The following is a 23,500-nucleotide window of genomic DNA, read 5'->3' as shown; positions in this document are numbered from 1 at the left end:
TGAGCCACTGCTCTGGGCCAGTTCTGTTGTTTTAATTTCTATTTATTATGAAGTTTGAACTTTTTATGGTAAGTAGATAAATTGTAGGAAATTAAATTCACAGAACCACATGGAAAAGGATAAAATGAATAAGTTGGACATTCTGAGAATGGAGAATACAGAGAAAGAGACTCCAGAAGCTGAAACTGTATCTATGTAAGTATTCAGGAAGTAGTATGAAAATAGTATATCTTAGGAATGATTGTAATAATTTGTTTTCTACTTAGTAAGTTCTGAATTTTATTTTCAAGTGGTGTACCTTGTTTATTTTCAACAACAGATGGTTTTGAAACATTAATAATTCTCTGTTTGATATTGCTTAAGTAAATTTTATGAATCTATTGAGTTAGCTGTTACATTTCAGTGGTTACAATATATGTTTTTGGATAATTTTATTTATAGCAAGGGATTTCAAAAGGGAATATTTAACTTGAAATGGAAATCTAGAATAGGCTTCACTCCATTGTGAATCTGACTGGTGGATTCTGGGCTGTTCCAGGGTTTACCATTTATATCATGATTTGGGATTAATCCCCTGGAGTTGTACATTATCCTATAGTATCCTTAGGAATAGTATTATATGCTTGTCCAATGTAGATTTTTTCAATTTTGTAATAAAATTCTATTTAAAATTGTTTTTTAAAATAGGCTTCCAGGATCATGTCTTGTCTTTTTCTTTTTTTTTTTTTTTTTTTTTTTTGAGATGGAGTCTTGCTCTGTCTCAAAGTGGCTCAGTCTCTGCTCACTGCAACCTCTGCCTCCCGGGTTTAAGCAATTCTCTTGCCTCAGCTTCCCAAGTAGCTGGGATTACAGGTGCCCACCACCATGCCTGGCTAATTTTTGTATTTTTAGCAGAGATGGGGTTTCACCATGTTGGCCAGGCTGGTCTTAAACTCCTAACCTCAAATGATCCTCCCGTTTTGGCCTCCCAGAGTGTTGGGATTATAGGCGTGAGCCACTGTGCCCAGCCGGATTATGTCTTTTCAGGACACTTGTGAATTATTTCATATTCCAAATGGTTTATTTATTCATGCCAGGGAGAAGGAAATTTGTGACTTCACAATAAACATTTATTTTACTCCTTTGTGGTTCTAGTTTGGGTGAAAAACCTGCACAAGTGAGGGGCCGATTGCAAAAGCCAAAGCCAAATGTAGGTAAAGCTGCTCAAAGAAAAGAAATTCTCATATCACAGCAAGAAATTGGGGCCAATGTAGAAAAGAATGAAAATGAATCCTGTGTTGATAGAGATGAAAAGAATCAAAATGAATCCTGTGTTGGTAGAGACGTAAGTACTCTGATTCCTCCTCACATTTTTGTTAGACAAGTACATGAGCCTTAATATAAACTTCCCTTCACCCTTACTTATTTATTTTTTTGAGAGTCTCTTCTGTCACCCAGGCTAGAATGCAGTGGCACAATCTTGGCTCACTGCAACCTCTACCACCCAGGTTGAAGCGATTCTCCTGCCTCCAGCCTCCCTAGTAGCTGGAACTACAGGTACACACCACCAAGTCCAACTAATTTTTGTATTTTTAGTGGAGATGGGGTTTTGCTATGTTGGCCAGGCTGGTCTCAAACTCCTTATTTCAGGTGATCCACATGCCTCGGCCTCCCACAGTGCTGGGATTACAGGCTTGAGCCACCATGCCCAACCCCTCTACCCTCTTTTAAAAACATTACCTCACAATTTGTGTGAATCATTTATTAAATTCATGGTCAAATCTCATAGCCAGCAGCCTTGCTAATTGTAAAGCCATTTTAGATTTTGAGCATTTACATGACAGGTAATCTGTGTCACCTGACCTCATATTTGGATTTGGTTTTTCCTGTCACTTAGTGGATATTTGAATTAACCTCCTCTTTTGAAGAGATTAGTACATATGTGAGTTTTAACATTGGCTTAAACAGCATAAAATGTTAAAAGCTCCCCACTAAGATACAATTCTAAGAACAAAGACTGTGAATTTTAGATTATTTACATAATTATTGTGATAAAGGTAAAAGTTGATGTGTTTTGAGATTTCAATTTCTTCTAATTTCCAAGGTCCACAGGCCAGGCATGGTGAACTCATGCCTGTAATCCCAGCATTTTGGGAGGCTGAGGTGAGAGGATTGCTTGAGGCCAGGTGTCTGAGACCAGTCTGTCAATATAGTGACACTCTGTTTCTACAAAATAAATGTTTTTTTTATAATTATACTTTAAGTTCTGGGGTACATGTGCAGAACTTGCAGGATTGTTACATAGGTACACACATGCCATGGTGGTTTGCTGCCTCCATCCCCATCACCTACATCAGGCATTTCCCCCAATGTTATCCCTCCCCAACCTCCCCACCCGCTGCTATCCCTCCCCTAGCCCCTTACCCCCCAATAGACCCCAGTGTGTGATGTTCCCCTCCCTGTGTCCATGTGTTCTCATTGTTCAGCACCCACCTATGAGTGAGAACATGAGGCGTTTGGTTTTCTGTTCTTGTGTCAGATTACTGAGAATGATGACCATCATTCTCAGCAAAAAAAAATTTTTTAATTACCTGGGCTCGGTGGTGTGCTCCTATAGTCCCAGCTACTTGGGAGCTGAGGCGGGAGGATAACTTGAGCCCAGGAGTTGAAGCCTTCAGTGAGCTATCTATGATCATGCCATTGCACTCCAGTGTGGGTGACAGAGTGAGACCCTGTCTTTAAAAAAAAAAAAAGTCCCGTGGTCTATGATGCAATTATAATAATCAAAAGAATTCAGAAACATAGGTCCCCATGGGATATTTCTGATAGGTGAGACCAAAGCAGTTACTTTGATTAGGAGGAAAAGAATGGAGCTTTGAGATATACTAAAAGGAGCAGCTCATGAAATTTTCTCAGATAGCTAAAGTAAAAGCATTAAAAGTATTTTAAAGTCACGATTTTATAATTTTAAATTTTTTGCCATTTTATACTTAAATTGAACAACATTTTCAATGAAATCTGTTATGCCACATTGTGAAACCCAAAACATTAAAAAATATTGTTTGTTTTCAAGACTCCTCAACACATGGAAGATCAATCTTGTGAAGATTTTGAAGAGGAAGATGTCATATTACAGCCTGAGAAAAATGATTCTTTGCAAAATGTGCAGCCAGATGAGCCCAAAGTTCTTAGTGAATGTCTAAGGTAAGCATCATTTTGTTGATTATATGATCTTTGGATTTTTGTAAGAAGTTTTAGAACTCTTTAATCAGTTTTTAAAAACAGAATCAAATTAGATGGATTTGTTATCTGCATGTCTAGTTATATAGTGTTTTAAAATATAACTTCACCTTTCAAGAAAATTTATGTCATAGCCTTTATGTGAATTTCTCAGTTAGTTTAAAAAAAGCTAGTCATCATAAATTAGTACTTGAGTTAACATAAATAGCCTTTTTACTTGTTTTTTAATTTTTTTTTTTTTTTTTTTTTGAGACAGAGTTTCACTCTTATTGCCTGGGCTGGAGTGCAGTGGCACAATCTCAGCTCACTACAATCTCCTCCTCCTAGGTTCAAGCGATTCTTCTGACTCAGCCTCCCAAATAGCTGGGATTACAGGCGCCTGCCACCACGCCTGGCTAATTTTTGTATTTTTAGTAGAGACGCAGTTTCACCATATTAGCCAGGCTGGCCTCTAACTCCTGACCTCAGATGATCCATCCGCCTTGGTCTCCTAAAGTGCTGGGATTACAGGTGTGAGCCACTGCGCCTGGCCAGCCTTATCACTTAACATGCATATTAAATTGTATGTTTATGTTCAAATGTAAAATGCGACTTATTTTTTAAATATTTGTGTCTTTGGAATTAGATTGAGCACATACTGCCTTTATTTAAGATAAATAAATTTTATTTAAAACTTGCGTATAAAAAACCATACTGCTCATAGCCAAAGCCTTTTCTGTTTTTTATTTCTTCCTTGGAGGGTACCAAGCCAGGCTGATGGAATTACTAGTATACTTTTTAAATTTTCATTTAGAAATGTTTCATGTGTGCGGAAGTGCAATAATGGACTCCCATATATCTGCTATCCAGTTTTAGTACTTAATATTTTACCAGTCTTTACACGTAAAGGCTGGCTTATGCTATACTTTCTTCTGGCTATATTAGCCTATTTAAATAGTACCTAGTTGCGCATGGTGGCTTATGCCTATCTAGCTACATGGAAGGCTGAAGGAAGAGGATTGCTTGAATTTGAAGCTGCAGGAAGCTAAGATTGGGCCACTTTAGTCCAGCCAGGTCAACAAAGTGAGACAGACTCCTGTCCCCACAAAGAGGAAAAGTACCTAACCTGAGAGTGAAAGCTAGGTTTCCTGAACTACTTTAAAGGTCTTTGTTGGAAGACAGAAAAATTTATTTCTTGTTGCTTTCACTATTCGTTTGCTTCTTAGTCCTCCCCACTGCCCCAATTATTTTACTAATGAGCACACAGTCTCTAGATAGAAGCTTGCATGACCACATTGCTTGTTACATGTCTTTGATACAAATTTTAATTAGAGATAGCTAGCAAATTATTCTTTTTATTTATATCTTTTCAGTTTAAGCTAGAGTCTATTAATAGATACTGTGGCTTAGTAGAAAATTAAACTTTGCTGAGTGACCTCTGGGTTTTAGAACACTGGTGGATATTGTCTGTAACTAATATTCAGTCTGATCTCAACAGCTTTCCTATCTATGGGCAGTGTCATTTCTGCTTTATCATGTCGTCTTTCTGGCCTTTGAATCTCCAAAATCCTCAAAAACAATTCTAAGATGCTGTGTTTTATCAAATTATATACCTATGTCTAACAGAATGTTTTCCTCCTCCCTTACTCCAAATGTGTTGGCCTGTTTGAGATGCTATGTAAGAGAAAGAGTTAGTAGGATAACAGTCTCTCAGAGAATACATTAAAAATTATTTAGGCTGGGCATGGTGACTCACACCTATAATCCCAGTACTTTGGGAAGCTGACATGGGAGGATCACTTGAGGCCAGGAGCTCAAGACCAGCCTGGACAACATTGCAAGACTGCATCTCTATAAAAATAATGTACTTTATTAGATAAACTAGTGAATATTTCTTTAAAATTTAATCTTGTAGGTTAATTTTGCATCTTATCTATTCCATATAAACATTTTGAGGTTTTTGTCATGATTGGTGATGTTTCTTTCAAATACACACACACACAGACACACACACAGACACACACACACACACACATTTTTATATATATACCCATACATATATATATATATTTGAAACAGACACACACAAACACACGTGGACATTTTTTTTAAGACAGGGTCTTGGCCAGGTACGACGGCTCACACCTATAATCCCAGCACTTTGGGAGGCCAAGGTGGGTGGATCACGAGGTCAAGAGATCGAGACCATCCTGGTCATCATGGTCAACATGGTGAAACCCCGTCTCTACTAAAAATACCAAAATTGGCTGGGTGTGGTGGTGCACGTCTGTAGTCCCAGCTACTTGGGAGGCTGAGGCAGGATAATTGCTTGAACCCAGGAGGCGGAGGTTGCGGTGAGCCGAGATCCCGCCATTGCACTCCAGCCTGGGTAATAAGAGCGAAACTCCATCTCAAAAAAAAACCAAAAAAACATCAAAAAAAAAGACAGGGTCTTGCTCCGTCACCCAGGCTGGAGTGCAGTGGTTCGATCGTAACCCCCTGGTCTCAGTCGCTCCTCTTGCCTCAGCATCCCAAGTAGCTGGGACTACAGGTGCAGGCCCCCCCCACCTGGCTAATTTTTTAATATTTTGTAGAGACAGAGTTTGCCATGTTGCCCAGGCTCGTCTTGAACTCCTGGGCGGAAGGGATCCTTTTTCCTTAGCCTCCAAAAGTGATAGGATTACAGATGTGAGCCACCATATCTGGCCATGAATATTTTATAGATTCTTAAACTCTTTGTTTTAGAAAAACACATATACAGGACTTGAAGCAGATTTATAGTTTTCTGCCCACTCCATATCTTATTTTCTCCATTCTTGAGAGCTTGTTTGGAGGTTCTAGCAGGGTAGCGCAGCTACTGGTATACCCTTGACTGAAGACCTGTCCTCCTTTATTTGGGATGGTCGTCCTCTTCGACCGAGCACGCAGCTTCGGGAGGGACGCACATGGAGCGGTGAGGGAGGAAGGGGACATCCGCCTAGCCAGCCAGATCAGCCAAATCAACCCTGGAGATCATGGGGTGACAGATGTCACAGCCAGATCACCCTCACATCCAATTTTCTCCATTCTTAATCCTCTTGCTTTGCTTTTATTCTCAGATTTGTGATCTGAGGAGTTTGTGGATCCATGTATATTTTAAATTGAGAAATAATGTAGTTTAATTTTGTATCTGATATCCAGTCTCATATACTGCCCTTCAGTTAATTATACACCCCTTTTGTTACTGAGAAACAATCTAATGCTATGCTGTAATGGCAGTTTAAAAAACCTAAGCACATAGAATATAATTATAACATTGTATATCTGTATTTTATAATCTGAACCAATATCAAAATAATGAAATTATTAATAAAGCCTTTGCTTCAAGCATTTACATGTTTAAAGAATATGCCTGTTTTCAAAATGTGACTTTATAAAGAGTTTATCTTTCTTCCCATGATACCCAAACCAAAGATTGCTAGCACAGTAATCTCACTATAGATGTTTCTGGATGGAGATGAAAAGTATCATAAATCAAATAATGGAATGCAGTCCATTCAGGACTGATCAAATTAAATTTCCTCTATGGATTGCTATTAATTTTACATTCAATGTTGTCAATTACTAAAGTTGATGGATATAAACACTTAAGTTATGTAAACAAGTACAGTTTGACAAGCAATCTTATTCCTAAGGACCTGCCTTATACTATCAAAAATTGCATTATTGAAAACAGTTATTTCAGTGAGGAAGGATGGTTTAGGACCTAGAGAAGTTGAAACAAGCAATAGCATACTTTTTTTTTTTTTTTTTTTTAAAGACAGAGTCTTGCTCTGTTGCCCAGGCTGGAGTGCAGTGGCATGATCTTGGCTCACTGCAATCTCTGCCCCCTGGGTTCCAGCTGTTTTCCTGCCTTAGCCTTCTGAGTAGCTGAGATTACAGACTTACCCCACCACCCCTGGCTTATTTTTGTATTTTCAGTAGGGACAGAGTTTTTACCTTGTTGGCCAGGCTGGTCTTAAACTCCTTACCTCAAATGATCCCCCTGCCTCAGCCTCCCAAAATGCTGGGATTACAGGCTGAGTTACCACGTCTGGCCTAGCATACTTTTAAATAAATCTTTTGCTTATTTGTTTTGAGATGGGATCTTGCTCTGTCGCCCAGTCTGGAGTGCTGTGGCATGATCGTGGCTTACTGCAGCTTCATCCTTCCTGGGCTCAGGTGATCCTCCCCCCTCAGCCTCCTGAATAGCTGGGACTACAGGTGTATGCCACCACACCTGGCTGATTTTGGGTCTTTTTTTTTTCGGTAGAGATGGGCTGCCTCAGCCTCCCAAAGTGCTAGGATTACAGGCATGAGGCATTGTACCCAGCCCAATACATCTTTTTTTAAGCTGTTGAATGTATAGTTATATACCTGTTCAGTCTGACATGGCTGAATAAATCTAGTGTTTCATTTGATCTAGCTTTTGCCCAATATTAACTTTTCTGGTGAGTCATTTAAAAGCTCTTTCACTCATTTATATGTTTATTGATTTTCCTATCTATTATAATAAACAGGACACAAAGCAAAAAGTGCTGCTGCCTTTCTGGAGAGCAAGGTGCTTGTTTTCGATAGTGATTGTGTGTCCAAAGTATTCAGCAAAATATTGTATAATCTGTCCTTTTATTTTTGACTTGTATTATCAGATAACAAGCTCTTGGATAAATATCTGTACAGGAAATCTCATTTAAAATTGGTTTTAAAAGATGGGGAGAGCAGACCTCATTGTAGTCATAAGATTTAGTCAAGTCATACTTGTATCTAGGTATTTGAGGTGGTCGGGTCTATTATGGCAAAGCGTTTGTCTGGGTAAAAGTTAGAAGGGATGAAGAGGTAGAAATAGCAGACATACATTGATCTAGCTCTAATGCAAAGAACTGGAGAGTCTTTCCCAGCCAGTATTTACAAACAGTGGTGTGAATGACAATTGGAAAGAGACTATTAGGATTAAATAGCTTCTATACTAATTGACCTTACTAGATATATATATGTTTAACATTTTTGCTATGATTTTGAAAGGGTGGGATGTTTTTCTTTTAATTTTCAAATTTTACCCTGAGATTCCTAGGGCTTCCTTACTTTTTTCGAATTTGAGAGTTTCTGTAATGATTTCTCAAACATCATCTCTTTCAGCAGGCAGTCTGGTTTAAAACTTGATTGTGTGCCCTTTTTTTTTTTTTAATAGCATTCAAGAGAATAATAAAGCAAATAAACGTGACCAAGTCTCAATTCTAAGGACTCGATTTCAGAAACCAAAGCCAAACATAGGAAGAAGAACTGGAAGAAGAGAGATTTCCTCAAAGGAAGAGGTACTAGAGAAGATTGCTGTCTCTGGGGAAATGACAGCAGCATTGAGAGAAACTATAACACCAGATACCTCACCAAGGGAGATGGTACCAGCAGATATTAGTACTACTAAAGAAATGCAGTCAGATTTAAAAGAATTGGGAAGAAGAGCCATTTCTCGCAGGGAGAAGATTGTAGATGTGATTGATGTCACCATGGAAATGGAGACAGGTTTGAAAGCAGCTGGAAGGGAGATTTCCTCAAAGGACAAGACACCAGAGGTGATTGATACCACTAAGGAAATAGACAAATATTTGGAAGAAACTGGAGGAAGAGAAATGTCCCCAGAGGAAAATGGCCCAGAGGAACTCAAGCCTGTAGGTGAAATGGAGACAGATTTGAAAGCAACTGGAAGAGAGAGTTTCTCAAGGGAGAAGACACCAGAGGTGACTGATGCCACTAAGGAAACAGACATAGATTTGGAAGAAACTGAAAGAGAAATATCCTCACAGGAAAAAGGCCTAAAGGAGGTCAATCCTGTAGGTGAAATGAAGACAGATTTGAAAGCAGCTGGAAGGGAGATTTCCTCAAGGGAGAAGACACCAGAGGTGACTGATGCCACTAAGGAAATAGACAAAGATTTGGAAGAAACTGGAAGAAGAGAAATATCCCCACAGGAAAAAGGCCTAGAGGAGGTCAAGCATGTAGGTGAAATGGAGACAGAATTGAAAGCAACTGGAAGGGAGATTTCCCCAAGGGAGAAGACACCAGAGATGATTGGTGCCACTAAGGAAATAGACAAAGATTTGGAAGAAACTGGAAGAAGAGAAATATCCCCACAGGAAAATGGCACAGAGGAAGTCAAGCATGTAGGTGAAATGGAGACAGATTTGAAAGCAACTGGAAGAGAGAGTTCCTCAAGGGAGAAGACACCAGATGTGGTTGATGCCACTAAGGAAACAGACATAGATTTGGAAGAAACTAAAAGAGAAATATCTCCACAGGAAAAAGGCCCAGAGGAAGTCAAGCCTATAGGTAAAATGGAGACAGATTTGAAAGAAGTTAGAGAAGAAATTTCCCAAAGGGAAAAAGGGCTAGTGGAGATCAGTGGTGTAAGGGAAAGGGAGATTGATTTGAAAGAAACCGGAAAGAAAGGCATTTCCATGATGGAGAAAGTATCAAGAGAGATGGCTGCCATTGAAGAAATGGAGGCAGATTTGAAAGAAACTGGAAGAGAAAATTTTAGAGAAAGTGGATCTGAAGAGATCTGTGTTAATGAGGAAACGGTGGCAGAATTGAAAAAAACTGGGAAAACAGACATTTCTCCAAGGGAAAATGAACTAGAGGAGACCGGTACCTCAAGACAAACTGAGACACATTTAATGCAGAGTGGTAGCAGTGACTGCAGCGCTATGCCTTCACTAGATATTAAAGTATGTATTTTTCTGTCCTTTAAAATTTTTTTGAGTGCTTTTTTCAGAGAAAAGTTACCAAAATAGTTCCAATATTTTGTCCTTAAGTCCAACAACACTTAAAAATCTCTAAAAGTCTAGCCTTTTGTAGCCCTAAGTTCCTATGTTTCAGTGCCTTGAAGAGTTTCCTAAATTTCAGATTTTAACATTTGGAAGTTAAATTTTATTTAAAAATTAAAAACTTCTAAATGTTTAAAGGAAACTGTTTAGAATATATTAGACTGTTGTTTTAAATATATGAGATGTTTAAAGAATATTTTATTTGTGCTGATTTATTTGACTGTTTTTCTAGAACATCAGCAGCGAAGTACTGTCGATAATGCATGCACCTGTAGAAGAAAAAGGAAATCCTGAAAAAGAAGAATCAAGTCACTTAAGTCATTTCAAGGTTTCTTCACAGACTCATGAATCTGATAAAACAGAAGTCCAGGGGCTTCAATCTCCAGATGTTCCAGAGCAGTTTTCAGATATTAATTTAAGGTACAAGTGTGTTTTTGAAGACACAGATATTAAGTTATATTTGCAGATTATGTTTAAGTGAGATTTCAAGGTGTAACATATGCGGGATAGTGTTAGAGATTTAAGAAACTTTTGGGAAGACTGAGAGAGGATCGAGGTCACTCTGACAGTTGTGAAAGTTACCGACATACAAAGTTGTATGTAACAGTCTTAAATCAATACAGATTTGACAGACTCATATTTTCTTTGTGCAGAGATGATATAATTCCTAGGCTCATGATGATATAATTCCTAGGCTCATACCTGGATTGTACCACTCATGTTTTTCAGGATCTACCAGATAGTTTGATTTGTTTTCCCGTTAAGAAATAGAATTAGGCCAAGTATGGCAGCTCACACCTGTAATCCTAGCAATTTGGGAGGCTAAGGTGGGTGGATCCTTTGAGCCCAGGAGTTTGAGATTATCCTGGGCAACAGGCTGTAGAAAACCATCGCTACAAAAATACAAAAACTAGCTGGGTGTGGTGGCATCCCAGCTACTTGGGAGGCTGAGATGGGAGGATCACCTGAGCCCGTGGAGGTCAAGGCTGCAGTGAACTATGATTGTGTCATTGCACTCTAGCCTGGGTTACAGAACAAGACCCTGTCACCAACAAAAAAGAATTAAATGTTTACTGCCAATCTCTAAGGTTGCCCTGAGACTCCATTGCCACTGCCCCTTCAGTTCATTCTAAAGCTTGATAATCTTTGTTCCAAAAGCAAATCTCTTCCTCAAGAACAGAAGCCACTTGAGATTAAACCAGCACCTTTTGTGAGAAGTCGATTCAAAAGACCAAAACCAAACTTAGCAAGGGCAGCTTTGAAGAGAGAGACTACAGAATCAGAAAAATATGTATCTGGGAAGAAATCAGAAACCAAGAAAATGGAGACTATTGTGATGCAAGAGAATAATGAACAACTTGATACTGTCCCTTCTCAATATGTGAGTGATATTTAAGATGGAAGTTCTGTGTGGGTATTTTTTTTTTAAGTTAAGGGCTACTAAAAGCACCTGGCATTACAATTTTACAAATAATTCTGTGTAATTTTTGCTGCATGTTATATTATTCCCATGCTTAATGTGCCTCATTATTACATGTAATTTGTGTAAGAATCTCAGATATCTGATAATGGGCAAGCCTGTTGTGGGAAAGCGTTTAGGAGGTCTGGGCTCTGGTTCCAGTTCTGGCTTTGTGACCATTGATGAAACAATTTTCTTCATAGGAAAAATGAAAATAATAGTTTTTTATTGGGAGATGGAGGCAGCAAACCACATTGTCATGTATATACCTATGCAGCAATCCTGCATGATCTGCACATGTACCCCAGAACCTAAAGTACAATAATAAAAATATATATATGTGTGTGTGTGTGTGTGTGTGTGTGTGTGTGTGTGTGTGTGTGTGTATATATATAGTTTTTTATTTATTTTTATTTTTATTTTTATTTTTTGAGACAAAGTCTCACTGTCGCCCAAGCTGGAGTGTAGTGGTGTGATCTCGGCACACTGCAACCTCCACCTCCTGGATTCAAGCGATTCACCTGCCTCAGCTTCTCGAGTAGCTGGGACTACAGGCATGTGCCACCATGCCCCACTAATATTTTATTTTTGTATTTTTAGTAGAGACAGGGTTTCACCATGTTGGCAAGGCTGGTCTTGAACTCCTGACCTCATGATCTGCCCGCCTTAGCCTCCCATGGTGCTGGGATTGCAGTCGTGAGCCACTGTGCCTGGTGACAGTAATAGTTTTTTATTTCACTCTGTTGTGAAGGTGAAATGTAAGTTTGATTTGAGTTAAAGGTAATATTTTATTTACTTTATTAATTTTCTCCATAACAGATTAAGATTGTGTAAAATACCACCAAAAACATTTAAATGAATAATTAAAAACTGAATGTTTTCCACATATAAAGTCCTTTTTAGAATTAAAATTCTTGACATTTTAAAATAGCTCAGTACTTTACTGTGTATCAACATTTATACTTTTTCTCCTAAGCTTATAGTCATAAAAGATAAGTTACATTTGTATTACATTTTCTGATTATAGAAATTTCAATTTGGAAAATTATGTATTCTAAAAAATGAGTCTTTTATATCACATCCCTTTCCCCCAAGTTCATCATACAGCAATTTGGAATATATCCACTTAGACTTTTTGGTATATTTATAAAATAATAAAATGGGCAGATATTTTTATTCTTTTCCAAAATGACACTAATTCTTGCCTTCTGATTTTTCCAGTTAAAATATTGTGAGCTTCTTTTTAGATCAGCACAAAGAAACTTATCTTCTTTTAAATGATTAGGTGTATTGCATTATAAATAAATTAAAATTTATTTATTCAGTCCCTTAATGACAGAACTGTCTTATTTCTGATTTTTTTTTTTTTTGTCTTTTACAGTGGGGGAGGTGGCGTTTAAATTATTACAATAAATATTTTTGTATGTATGTTTCTACTTGTTAAATATTTATAAGATACATTTCCAGAAGTGGAATTGCTGGGAATTTAGAATTTTGGTATAGACTACCCCATTGTTTTCTACAAAGATGATATCAGTTTATACTTGTATAAATAGAATAAGAAAGTTCCTATTTCTTTGTACTTTTAGCAACCCTGAATGAAATTTTTTTTCTGCCTTTTAGGATGAAGCTTCCCTAATGATATCAAGAGAAAAAGACACATCGGGTCACAGGAATGAGGAAGCTGTGATACTGCCATGTATACAGACTGAAAATAACCTTTCACCTTCAAACTCTCGTGAACCTAAAGAGGACTCTCAGTCAGTACAAGCCCAGGAAAATGACTTAGTTGTTTCTGTGGGGTAAACAGTTACTTTCTTTGAAAATATGAAATAAGAGAGACACTTCTTTTAAATATTTCTCATTTTTATTGAGATATGTTAATGCATTTAGAAAGTGAACATAAAGAATATTGGTTTAATTTTATTGATTTAGCAGACTGCCTAAAGTTTAATATCAGATTTAATTCAGTGCCTTCTAATGGTTGCCTGCTGTGTGCATTGTTAGCTGCTTAAGAGTCTATACGAAGCAATGCATTTAAAAACTACAGGTTGAGCATGCCTAATCAAAAATTCTGAAATGCTCCACAATTTAAAACTTTTTGAGAGTTGATGTGGTGCTCAAAAGAAATGCTCATTGGAGCATTTTCGATTTCCAAAGTAGGGATGCTCAGCTGATAAGTATAATGCATATGTTTCCAAATCTAAAAAAATCTGAAATCTGAAACATTTCTGGTCCTAAGCATTTTGGATGAGGGCTACTCAGCCTGTATGTATATAAGCTATATATATCCATTACCTTTTGAAAATTGGTAAAATACTTATAACATAAAATTTACCATTTTAACTATTTTTTATTTTAACCATTTCTTAATGTACAGTGGCGTTGTATATTCACATAGATGTCCAGTTGGCACCACCATTCATTTTTAGACTTTGTTTTTTATCTTTGTAAAATGAAACTCTGTACCCATTAAATATTAACTCATTCTCCTCTTCTTCCAGCTCCTGGCAACCACTATTTAGCTACTCTAGGTTTATCATATAAGTTTATTACCTTTTGAGAATTGAAACCACTGCTTTCTTTTGTAAAGTAAGATGTTTATAATCAGAAAGCAATTTCCCTTTAATGGTACAAAGTATTTTTTAGAGCCTTTATTAGAGGAGATCCAAATTTTACATTTCTACATTAGTTTTCAACTTTTTACAGTCAAGTGTCCTGTCTTTCTCCCTGTCCCCTTGTTTAGGACTAATAATATAAACACTTGCCAACAAGAAATGAAGGAAAGTGTCATTCCAACTGCTCGACCAGTAAGGGGCCGACTTCAGAGACCGAGACCAAATGTAAGAAAGGCAGGACAAAAGCAAATTGTAGAAAAAAGTGATGCCAAAGGCATAATTAAGGAAGAAAGAACAGTATTACAAAGGGATGAAAGTGAAAAGAAAGTCTTAATTGTGGTGAGTTATGTAATTAAATTGAGCCTTTTAATGCATTTAGAATATCAAGTTATAGCTCAGATATGGCTTAGAAATACAGGCATCTGACACTTATTCTACTCAATGAATACAGTATCTGGTTTTGTTTCAGATTTGCTCTTCTGGATTTTTTTGTTTAAGAAAATAGATATATTTCTTTTCTAACTAATGAAGCTATTCATTGTGAAGTGTTCCATTAAGACAAAATAATATAATAAATAATGCAAATCCAACTCTGAGATAACCACTGAAAATCTTTTGATATATCTTATGGGATCTATTTCCATGCACACATATATGCACACTTATGCAAATTTAAACAATAAAATCATTATATATTATAACTTTCTGTTATTCACTTAATACTATGTTAAGTGGCTTTCTGGATCAAGAAGTATGGAGTTGCATTGTTTTTGCTGGATAACATTATGCTGTTTTGAATGACAGTTTAATCTCTTATTGACGGGTCTTTTGGTAGTAGGAAAAAGGCCTAAGTAGTATAATGCCTAAAAGTACTCACTTTAGGTAGTTCTTTTCTGTTCATTTCTCTACTAATGCAAAGTCTAGATTTAAAATAATCTTTATTTGAACCAAAAAGCTCTTTCTTAAAAAAAAAAAAAAAACCATTAAACTTTTATTTTTAATTTCATAGCAGGTGACTATTACAGTTTTCAAAGTATTATGTAAACATATTATTGCAATAATCTTTGAAACTTTTCTCTGAACTAGGCATCCTTGTTTTGGCTACAGAATATGAACATTATATATCCAGTTTGAATCTAATTTTAAAGAGTTAACCACACATGGTGGTATGTGCCTGTAATCTCAGTTACTCAGGAGGCTGAGGAAGGAGGATCACTTGAGCCTAGGAGTTTGAGACCTGCCTGGGCAGCATAATGAGACTATTTCAAATAAATAAACATATAAACATTTAAAAAAGAAAAGGAATTCTTCAAAACTAAGTATCTTTCTTAATGATGGAAATATTTTAAGAGGTATATTCTGCTATAAAAATATGAATATGATTTTGTCTTTTCAGTCAAATTCTCAAATTGAAACAGAAATTGAAATTCCATCCTCCAGAGTTTCAGAATACAGAATGTATGAAAATCAAAGTCAGGTGGTTCTTGTAGAAAACCTTCCTGTTAACAAAACAAATAAAACAGTCAGGTGAGTTTGCTTTAAATGAAACACAAGATTTTTCAAAGATTAAGGCTATATTTTTGCATAGTTGATTTTATACATTAGTAACTTCACATCCTGAAAATGTTAAAAGGATAAAGTAATAGATACTTTTGATATTAGAGTCTTTTAAATCTGCTTCTTGAATACTGTATGAATTGCGTGGCTGATATTCTCTTACGTGTATTCTCTTAAGTATATGATATTCTTTTTTTCCTTCTTTTTTGTCTTTTAAGTTGATACAAAAGCATGGTATATGATGCTCTTAAGTATATGGTATTCTCTTAAGTATATGTAATTTCTCTGAAAAGTTTGACCAGCACCCTCATTTTTGGTACCAAAACTAAACTTTTAATATTAGGCAAAGATTCTTAAGTTCTTTTTATCTTTTTTAGAAATTTAGGCCAGGTGCGGTCATGCCGGTAATCCCAGCACTTTGGGAAGCCAAGACAAGAGAATCACTTGAGTCCAGGAGTTAAAGACCAGCCTGGACAACATAGTGAGACTTCGTCTCTATAAAAATAAAAAATTAAAAAAAGAAAAGTTTGTAATCTACTGACTAAAATTCCTCAATAGGGAGTTATATGAAGTACTTACTGTATGCTATATTTAGAGGTACCTAAATCAAAGCCAAATGGTAAGAATGGTATCTTTTAAATGAGATGAGCTAGTAGGGTGAGGAAGTTTTGACATTACTACTTTTATTTATTATTTGCTATCTGCCTTATTATTATTGATATTAAACCAAGATGTGTTCTTTTCTTTAGTAAAAACCTTTTTTTTCTGTATATATTTCATGGTCCATCTAATTTACTGTCTTTGTAACTAGAACATGTTTTAGTGAAGTATTTATTAATTTTCATCCTGGATGCTTTAGCACTTATGAATATACTTTAAATATATCAGCTTTTTTTAATCAGGTAGAGTGACTGGCTTTCTGAGAAATGCAGAGGAAATGTGATTGTATCCTTTTTCACCCTCTCTAATTAGGTGAAGATAGAATTTGGGCATGTTAGATCATCTTTCAAAATGTGGTGCTATTGATTTGTATTTTTTTTAATTATGTTTGCTTTTTTTTTGTTTTTAATAGAGACAGGGTTTCACTATGTTGGCCAGGCTGGTCTTGAACTCGTGACCTCATGATCCATCCGCCTCGGCCTCCCAAAGTGCTGAGATTACAGGCTGGAACCACTGTGCCTGGCCTTATTATGTTTACCTTTTGAGACAAGGTGTCTCACTGTGTTGCCCAGACTGTAGTGCAGTGATGCAGTCAAGGCTCACTGCAGCCTCAACTTCCTGGGCTCAAGTGATCCATCCCCTTCAACCTCTCAAGTAGCTGGGACCACAGGCTCACACCACCACACCTGGCTAATATTTTCGTATTTTTTTGTAGAGATGGGGTTTCACCCTATTGCCCAGGCTGGTTCTGAACTCCTGAGCTTAAATGATCCACCCCTCTCGGCCTCCCAAAATCTTGGGATTACACGGTGACCCACTGTGCCCAACCTCTGTTAATTTTAGATGATTGAAACAGTCGGCTTTCATATAGACAAGCTTCTGATGTGAAGCTTTTATTTTAGTATGGATTACTTTTTTTTTTTTTTTTTTTTTTTTTTTGAGACAGAGTCTCTGTTGCCCAGACTGGAGTTCGGTGTCTCCATTGTGGCTCACTGTAACCTCTGCCTCCCCAATTCAAACAATTCTCGTGCCTCAGCCTATGGAATAGCTAGGACTACAGGCATGCACTACTTCACCTGGCTATTTTTTGTATGTTTAGTAAAGACAGGGTTTCACCATGTTGGCCAGGCTGGTCTGGAGCTTCTGACCTCAAGTCATCCACCTCCTCGGCCTCCCAAAGTGCTGAGATTACAGGTGTGAGCCACCATGCCTGGCCTTTTTTTAGGTGGGGAGGGGACAGAGTCTCACCCTGTCACCCAGGCTGGGGGTGCAGTGACATGATCTCGGCTCCCTGCAACCTCTGCCTCCCAGCTTCAATAATTCTCCCTGCTGAGTAGATGGGATTACAGGCATCTGCCACCACACCCTGCTAATTTTTGTGTTTTTAGTAGAGATAGAGTTTTGTCATGTTGGCCAGGCTGGTCTCAATCTCCCAACCTCAGGTGATCCACCCACCTCAGCCTCCCAAAGTGCTGGGATTACAGGCGTGACCCACCTCGCCCAGCCTGGATTACTTTTCAATATCACAGCCTCTACCACACCCCCTCACCGAGCTTTTTATCTTAAAAAGCCTTAAAATTTTTTTGGATATATAATAGTTATACATACATATTTTTGGACTACATGTACTATTTTGATGAGCTATACACGATATATAATTATGAAATCAGAGTAATGGGGATATCCATTACCTCATACATTTATCTTTGTATTGGCAACATAATTTTGTAGCTATTTTGAAATATATAATAAGTGATTGGTAACTATAATTTTCCTACTATATTATTGAATACCAGAACTTATTTCTTCTATCTAACTATATTTTTGTACCCGCTACCCAGCTTCTCATTACTCCCTTCCCTCTTGCCTTTCTAGCCTCTGGTGAGCACCATTCTAATCCCTACCTCCGTGAGATCCACTTTTTAAGCTGCTACGTATGAGTGAGAACATACAATATTTGTCTTTCTGTGCCTGGTTTATTTCACCTAACATAATGACCTCTAGTTTCATCTATGTTGCTATATACCACACTTTCTCACTTTCTTTACTCATTTGTTGCTGGACATTTAGGTTGGTATTATGTGTTGGCTATTGTGAATAGCACTGCAGTAAACATGAGAATTCAGATACCTCTTTAATAAACTGATTTCCTTTCTTTTGGACATAAACCTGGCAGTAGGATGGCTGAATCAAATGGTAGTTCTATTTTTAGTTTTTTGAGGAATTTCCATACTTTTTTCCATAATGGCATTTCTGCTTTATATTCCTATGAACAGCATATGAGTTTTCCCCTTTCTCCACAGCCTGACCAGTATTTGTAATTTTTTTGGTCTTTTTAATAGTAGCCATCTTAACTGCAGTGAGACGATATCTCAGTGCAGTTCTGATTTGCATTTCCTTGATGATTAATGATGTTGAACAGTTTGTCAAATACCTTTTGGCCATTTGTATGTCATTTGAGAAGCATCTATTCAGATCTTTTGCATATCCTTTTTTTTTTTTTTTTTTTTTTTTTTTGAGAAGGAGTTTCGTTCTTGTTGCCCAGGCTGGAGTGCAATGGCGTGATCTTGGCTCACTGTAACCTCTGTCTCCCGGGTTCAAGCGATTCTCCTGCCTCAGCCTCCCGAGTAGCTGAGAATACAGGCATGCACCATCATGCTCAGCTAGTTTTATATTTTTAGTAGAGATAGGGTTTCTCCGTGTTGGTCAGGCTGGTCTCAAACTCCTGACCTCAGGTGATCTGCCTGCCTCAGCCTCCCAAAGTGCTGGGATTACAGGAGTGAATCACTGCTCCTGGCTTTGCCTGTTGTTTAATCAGATTATTTGCTTTTTGGTATTGAGTTGTTTTTGTTCCATATATATTCTGATTATTAACTTTGGTGAGATGGATAGTTGGGAATTCCTTTCTCCCATTCTGTAGGTTGTCTCTTCACTTTGTTGATTATTTCTTGTTCTGTGCATTGAAAAGCCTTTCCATATATTTCTTTCAAGATTAAGGCCAATTTTTACTTCACATGAATATTTAGGTTCCCTTACTTAGCCATTTTTCAGTTTTTAAAACTGGATATTTAAATGAAATGATTTTTACTAAAATGCATTACACTTGTATTACAAATTCTATATAGGATTATGTTGATGAGTAATTTAACTCTGATAATGTCTAGGAAATGTTACAGATGAATTTGTTCACATCATTCACTTCTCCTAATTACTAATTATGGGATGATTTATGTATTTATATATGATTCCTTTTTGGTCCTTTATGATTATTTTGGCAAATAATCATAAAAATTTGCCACTGAAAATAACCTTACGTATTCATTTATTTCACAAACATTTTAGTGTCTGCTGTGTTTCAGGCGTTGTTCTAAGTGCTGAATGATATAGGAGTGAACAAAGAAAAAAATTCATCACTGTGGAGTTTATATTCTAATTGGGAAACAGATTATAAACAACAGAAATAAGCTGAATAAATAAGTAATAAGTAGAGAAAAGTAAAGAGTTTGAGTAGGAAGTGTTACGATTGGGGATTCAATTTTTAATCAGCAGTGACCAGAGTTTGTTTCATTGAAAGGGTACACTGAAAAGAAGTGAAGGGCTGGGTGCAGTGGCCGATGCCTGTATTCCCAGCTTTTAGGGAGGCCGAGACTGACAGATCACTTGAGCCCAGGAGTTCAAGACCAGCCTGGCCAACAAGGGAAAACCCTGTCTCTACAAAAAAATACAAAACTTAACCAAGTGGGGTGCTGTGTGCCTTTAAAAAAAGAAGAAGAAAGAAGTAAAGGAGTATGTTGAGTCTAGGAGATGTCCTGGGGAAGGGGGAGCAATTCAAAGCACTAAGGCAAGAGAAGAATATGCTGGCATGCTTAGAGAACAGCAAAGAGGCCAATGTAGGACAGAGTGCAAAAGAGGAAGAATAGTCGATGTATGAGATGTAAAGGCTGTGGGTGAAGATGGATAGATTATATAGGGCCATTGTAAGGATTTTGATTTTGATTTTGATTCCAAGTGAGCCTTTAAAACACTAGAGACCTTGAGGTCAGCCTTCCCTAATGCTTTCATTAATAATTGACTAAATAGATCTAGGGTACTTAAGTGACTTACATAAAGTAATATTGGCAGTTTAGTTTTTTTTTTTTTTTTTTTGAGACAGAGCCTTGCTCTGTCACTGTGGCTGAAGTACTGTGTCATGAATTCAGCTCACTGCCACCTCTGCCTCCTGGGTTCAAGTGATTCTCCTGCTTCAGCCTTCTAAGTAGCTGGGATTACAGGTGCTCTCCACCACATCCAGTAAATTTTTGTAGTTTTAGTAGAGACGGGTTTTGACATGTTGGCCAGGCTGGTCTCAAATTCCTGACCTTAGGTGATTCACCCACCTCGGCCTCCCAAAGTTCTGGGATTAAAGGCATGAGCCAGGCCAGGCGCCGTGGCTCATTCCCAAGCCAGGGCAGATCACAAATCAGGAGTTTGAGATCAGCCCGGCCAATATGGTGAAACCCCATCTCTACTAAAAATACAAAAATTAGGTGATGTGTTGGCGTATACCTGCAGTCCCAGCCACTCAGGAGGCTGAGGCAGGATAATTGCTCGAACGTGGTGGGGCAGAGTTTGCAGTGAGCTGAGATCACGCCACTGCACTCCATCCAAGGCAACAGAGCAAGACTCTGTCTCAAAAAAAAGAAAAGCATGAGCCACTGTGCCTGGCTTCTTTTCTTGTTTCTTTTCTTTTCTTTCCTGGTCTTCCTGTGTTACCCAGGCTGTAGTGTAGTGGTGTGATCTTGGCTCACTGCAAACTCCGCCTCCCAGGTTCAAGTGATTCTCCTGCCCCAGCCTCTCGAGTAGCTGGGATTATAGGCGCCTACTCCCACACCTGGCTAATTTTTGTATTTTTAGTAGAGATGGGGTTTCACCATGTTGGCTGGGCTGGTCTTGAACTCCTGATCTCATGATCCACCTGCCTCTGCCTCCCAAAGTGCTGGGATTACAGGCATAAGCCACTGTGCCCACCCTTCCTCCCTCTCTCCCTCCCTCCTTCCCTTCCTCCTTTTTTCCCTTCCCCGCTCCCCTCCATTCCACTCCTGTCCCCTCCCCTTGCCTGTCCTCCTCTCCCCTGTCCTGCCTCTTCCCCTCTCTTCTTTCTCTTCTTTCATCTGTCTTTTTTTTTCCACAGGATCTCACTGTGTTGCCCAGTCTGGAGTGCAGTGGTGCAGTCATGGCTCACTGTAGCCTCAATCTCCCAGACTCAAACGATCCTCCTGCCTCAGCCTCCCAAGTAGCTGAGACTGCAGGTGTGCACCACCACACTTGGCTAATTGTTTTAGTTTTTGTAGAGAAAGGGTTTCACCATGTCGTCCAGGCTGGTCTTGAACTCCTGGGCTCAAGTGATTCCCCTGCCTTGGCCCACCAAAATGCTGGAATTACAGGCATGAAATTGTTGTGCCTGGCCAAGCAGTTTAGTTTTAAATTTAAGTTTTCAGGACTTATAACTTTCAGACTAGCAAATTCTACAGTTACATAGGCAGTGTTTCTTGAAACAGACTTTTTGTGTTTCAGATTATTATGCTTAGCCTTTGTATTTCTTGATGAGATAGCCCTAACTTTAAAACATCCTGTATGGAAACCTGTCACGCTCCTTGCCCACCCCCCTTTTTTTTTTTAACCTTTTCTAGTTCGTGAAGTATATTTCAGCTGTTAGCTGTACAGTAATTGAAAGTAACTATCTCTGTACAGTTTTTGTTTGTTTGAGACAGAATCTCTCTTGCCCAGACTGGAGTGCAGTGACACGATCTCAGCTCACTGCAACCTCCATCTCCTGGGTCAAGCAGTTCTCCTGCCTCAGCCTCTTGAGTAGCTGGGATTGCTGGTGCCTGCCACCATGCCTGGATAATTTTTGTGTTTTTAGTAGAGACAGGGATCTGACCATCTGGTCAGGCTAGTCTTGAACTCCTGACCTCAAATAATCCACCTGCCTCAGTTTGCCAAAGCACTGGGATTATAGGCATGAGCCAGTGCTCCTGGCCTCTCTCTGTATAGTTTTTAAGTTAGCTTATTCTTAGGTTCGGCAGCTTGTGGTTGTTTTGTTTTGTTTTCAGATAGAGGGTTTCGCTCTTGTTGCCCAGGCCGGACTGCAGTGGCATGATCTTGGCTCACTGCAGCCTCCGCCTCTCAGGTTCAAGCAGTTCTCATGCTTCCACCTCCTGAGTAGCTGGAATTACAGGTGCCCACCACCACACCCGGCTAATTTTTGTATTTTTACTAGAGATGGTGTTTCACCATGTTGGCCAGGCTGGTCTCAAACTCCTGACCTCAAGTAATCTACCTGTCTCCATCTCCCAAAGTGCTGGGATTACAGGCATGACCCACTTCGCCCAGCCTGGATTACTTTTGTTTCCAAAATGACAGGTGTGAGCCACTGCACTCGGCCAGGTTCTGCATTTTGTTGTCCCTTTTGACTTCAGTAGCACATTGGGCTTATTTATATTTTATTCTTAAATACCTCTACAGAATCATACTTGATTGTAAATAGCTTATACTTAAATATGATTGTTTTACCAAATACATTAGTCTACATGAGCCAGCATTGTAACCTTGTTAGAACTTCCTGTGAACTTCTGTGGTGTTTACTGCCAGAAGAATGTAGCAGGGTTAGTACATTTGGAAATGTGCTAAGTATTCCTATGTAATTTATTTAGAAATATTGCTTAAGATTAGTTTTGGCTGACTCTAGGCATACTGCCTATGAGTTAGCCCTGCTAAAAGAAAAAAAAGATTAGTTTTTAATCTCTCAAGGGTAGATTCCCCATTTTAGAAAGAAAAAATAAATAAATGAAAAGATTCGTTTTTAATGCAGATCATTCAGAGAACTCATGATAGGTACTTGTATACTCAGTCATTCTTTATAAATATCCAGATTTATATTAGTTTTTAAACTTCCTAATTTAGATCCTTGCCAGTTGCTAAAATATTTTCTAGGAAACCTTTAGATAGCTATTGAGGTTACCTTGGGAGCTGTGGCTACTTATTGAATGCTAGAACATTGTCTTTTTCTGATTTGGCAGATATAAACAGATTATATTGAGAACATTATTATATTGGCTGTCAGTAAACCCTATTTCATGAGATTTCAGGCATGTGGTGGGAGAATAGACTCTAGCCTTCAAGCCTACTCT

At 38.1% G+C, this 23,500-nt stretch overlaps 1 protein-coding gene and 1 long non-coding RNA gene across 5 annotated transcripts in view; one reads left to right on the top strand and one right to left on the bottom strand.

Moving 5' to 3' along the window:
- Window positions 1-23,500, top strand: part of BDP1 (B double prime 1, subunit of RNA polymerase III transcription initiation factor IIIB) — a 113,805-nt gene that overhangs the window by 44,964 nt on the left and 45,341 nt on the right. For all 4 annotated transcript variants that reach the window (XR_004269236.1, XR_004269238.1, XM_032278831.1 and 1 more), the window contains exons 14-22: window positions 104-195; window positions 1,135-1,324; window positions 3,053-3,183; window positions 8,405-9,938; window positions 10,270-10,457; window positions 11,196-11,418; window positions 13,120-13,298; window positions 14,243-14,453; window positions 15,511-15,641. Coding sequence is in view for 2 of the 4 variants with exons in the window: in XM_032278831.1 (XP_032134722.1) it covers window positions 104-195; window positions 1,135-1,324; window positions 3,053-3,183; window positions 8,405-9,938; window positions 10,270-10,457; window positions 11,196-11,418; window positions 13,120-13,298; window positions 14,243-14,453; window positions 15,511-15,641 (2,879 nt within the window). In the remaining 2 variants the exon portion in view is untranslated. The remainder of the gene's footprint in view (window positions 1-103; window positions 196-1,134; window positions 1,325-3,052; window positions 3,184-8,404; window positions 9,939-10,269; window positions 10,458-11,195; window positions 11,419-13,119; window positions 13,299-14,242; window positions 14,454-15,510; window positions 15,642-23,500) is intronic.
- On the bottom strand, window positions 8,301-21,986 carry LOC116552179. The gene is made up of 3 exons (XR_004269265.1): window positions 21,973-21,986; window positions 17,107-17,110; window positions 8,301-8,385 (listed from the first exon to the last, which is right to left on the bottom strand). It is a non-coding gene; the product is annotated as an uncharacterized LOC116552179 (long non-coding RNA).

The sequence above is a fragment of the Sapajus apella genome, unplaced genomic scaffold (genome assembly GCF_009761245.1).
Source record: "Sapajus apella isolate SASKATOON/1434 unplaced genomic scaffold, GSC_monkey_1.0 scaffold1, whole genome shotgun sequence".
Taxonomy (NCBI): domain Eukaryota; kingdom Metazoa; phylum Chordata; class Mammalia; order Primates; family Cebidae; genus Sapajus; species Sapajus apella.
Note: the sequence above shows the minus strand (reverse complement) of the source record. Positions and strands in the feature narration are given on the sequence as shown.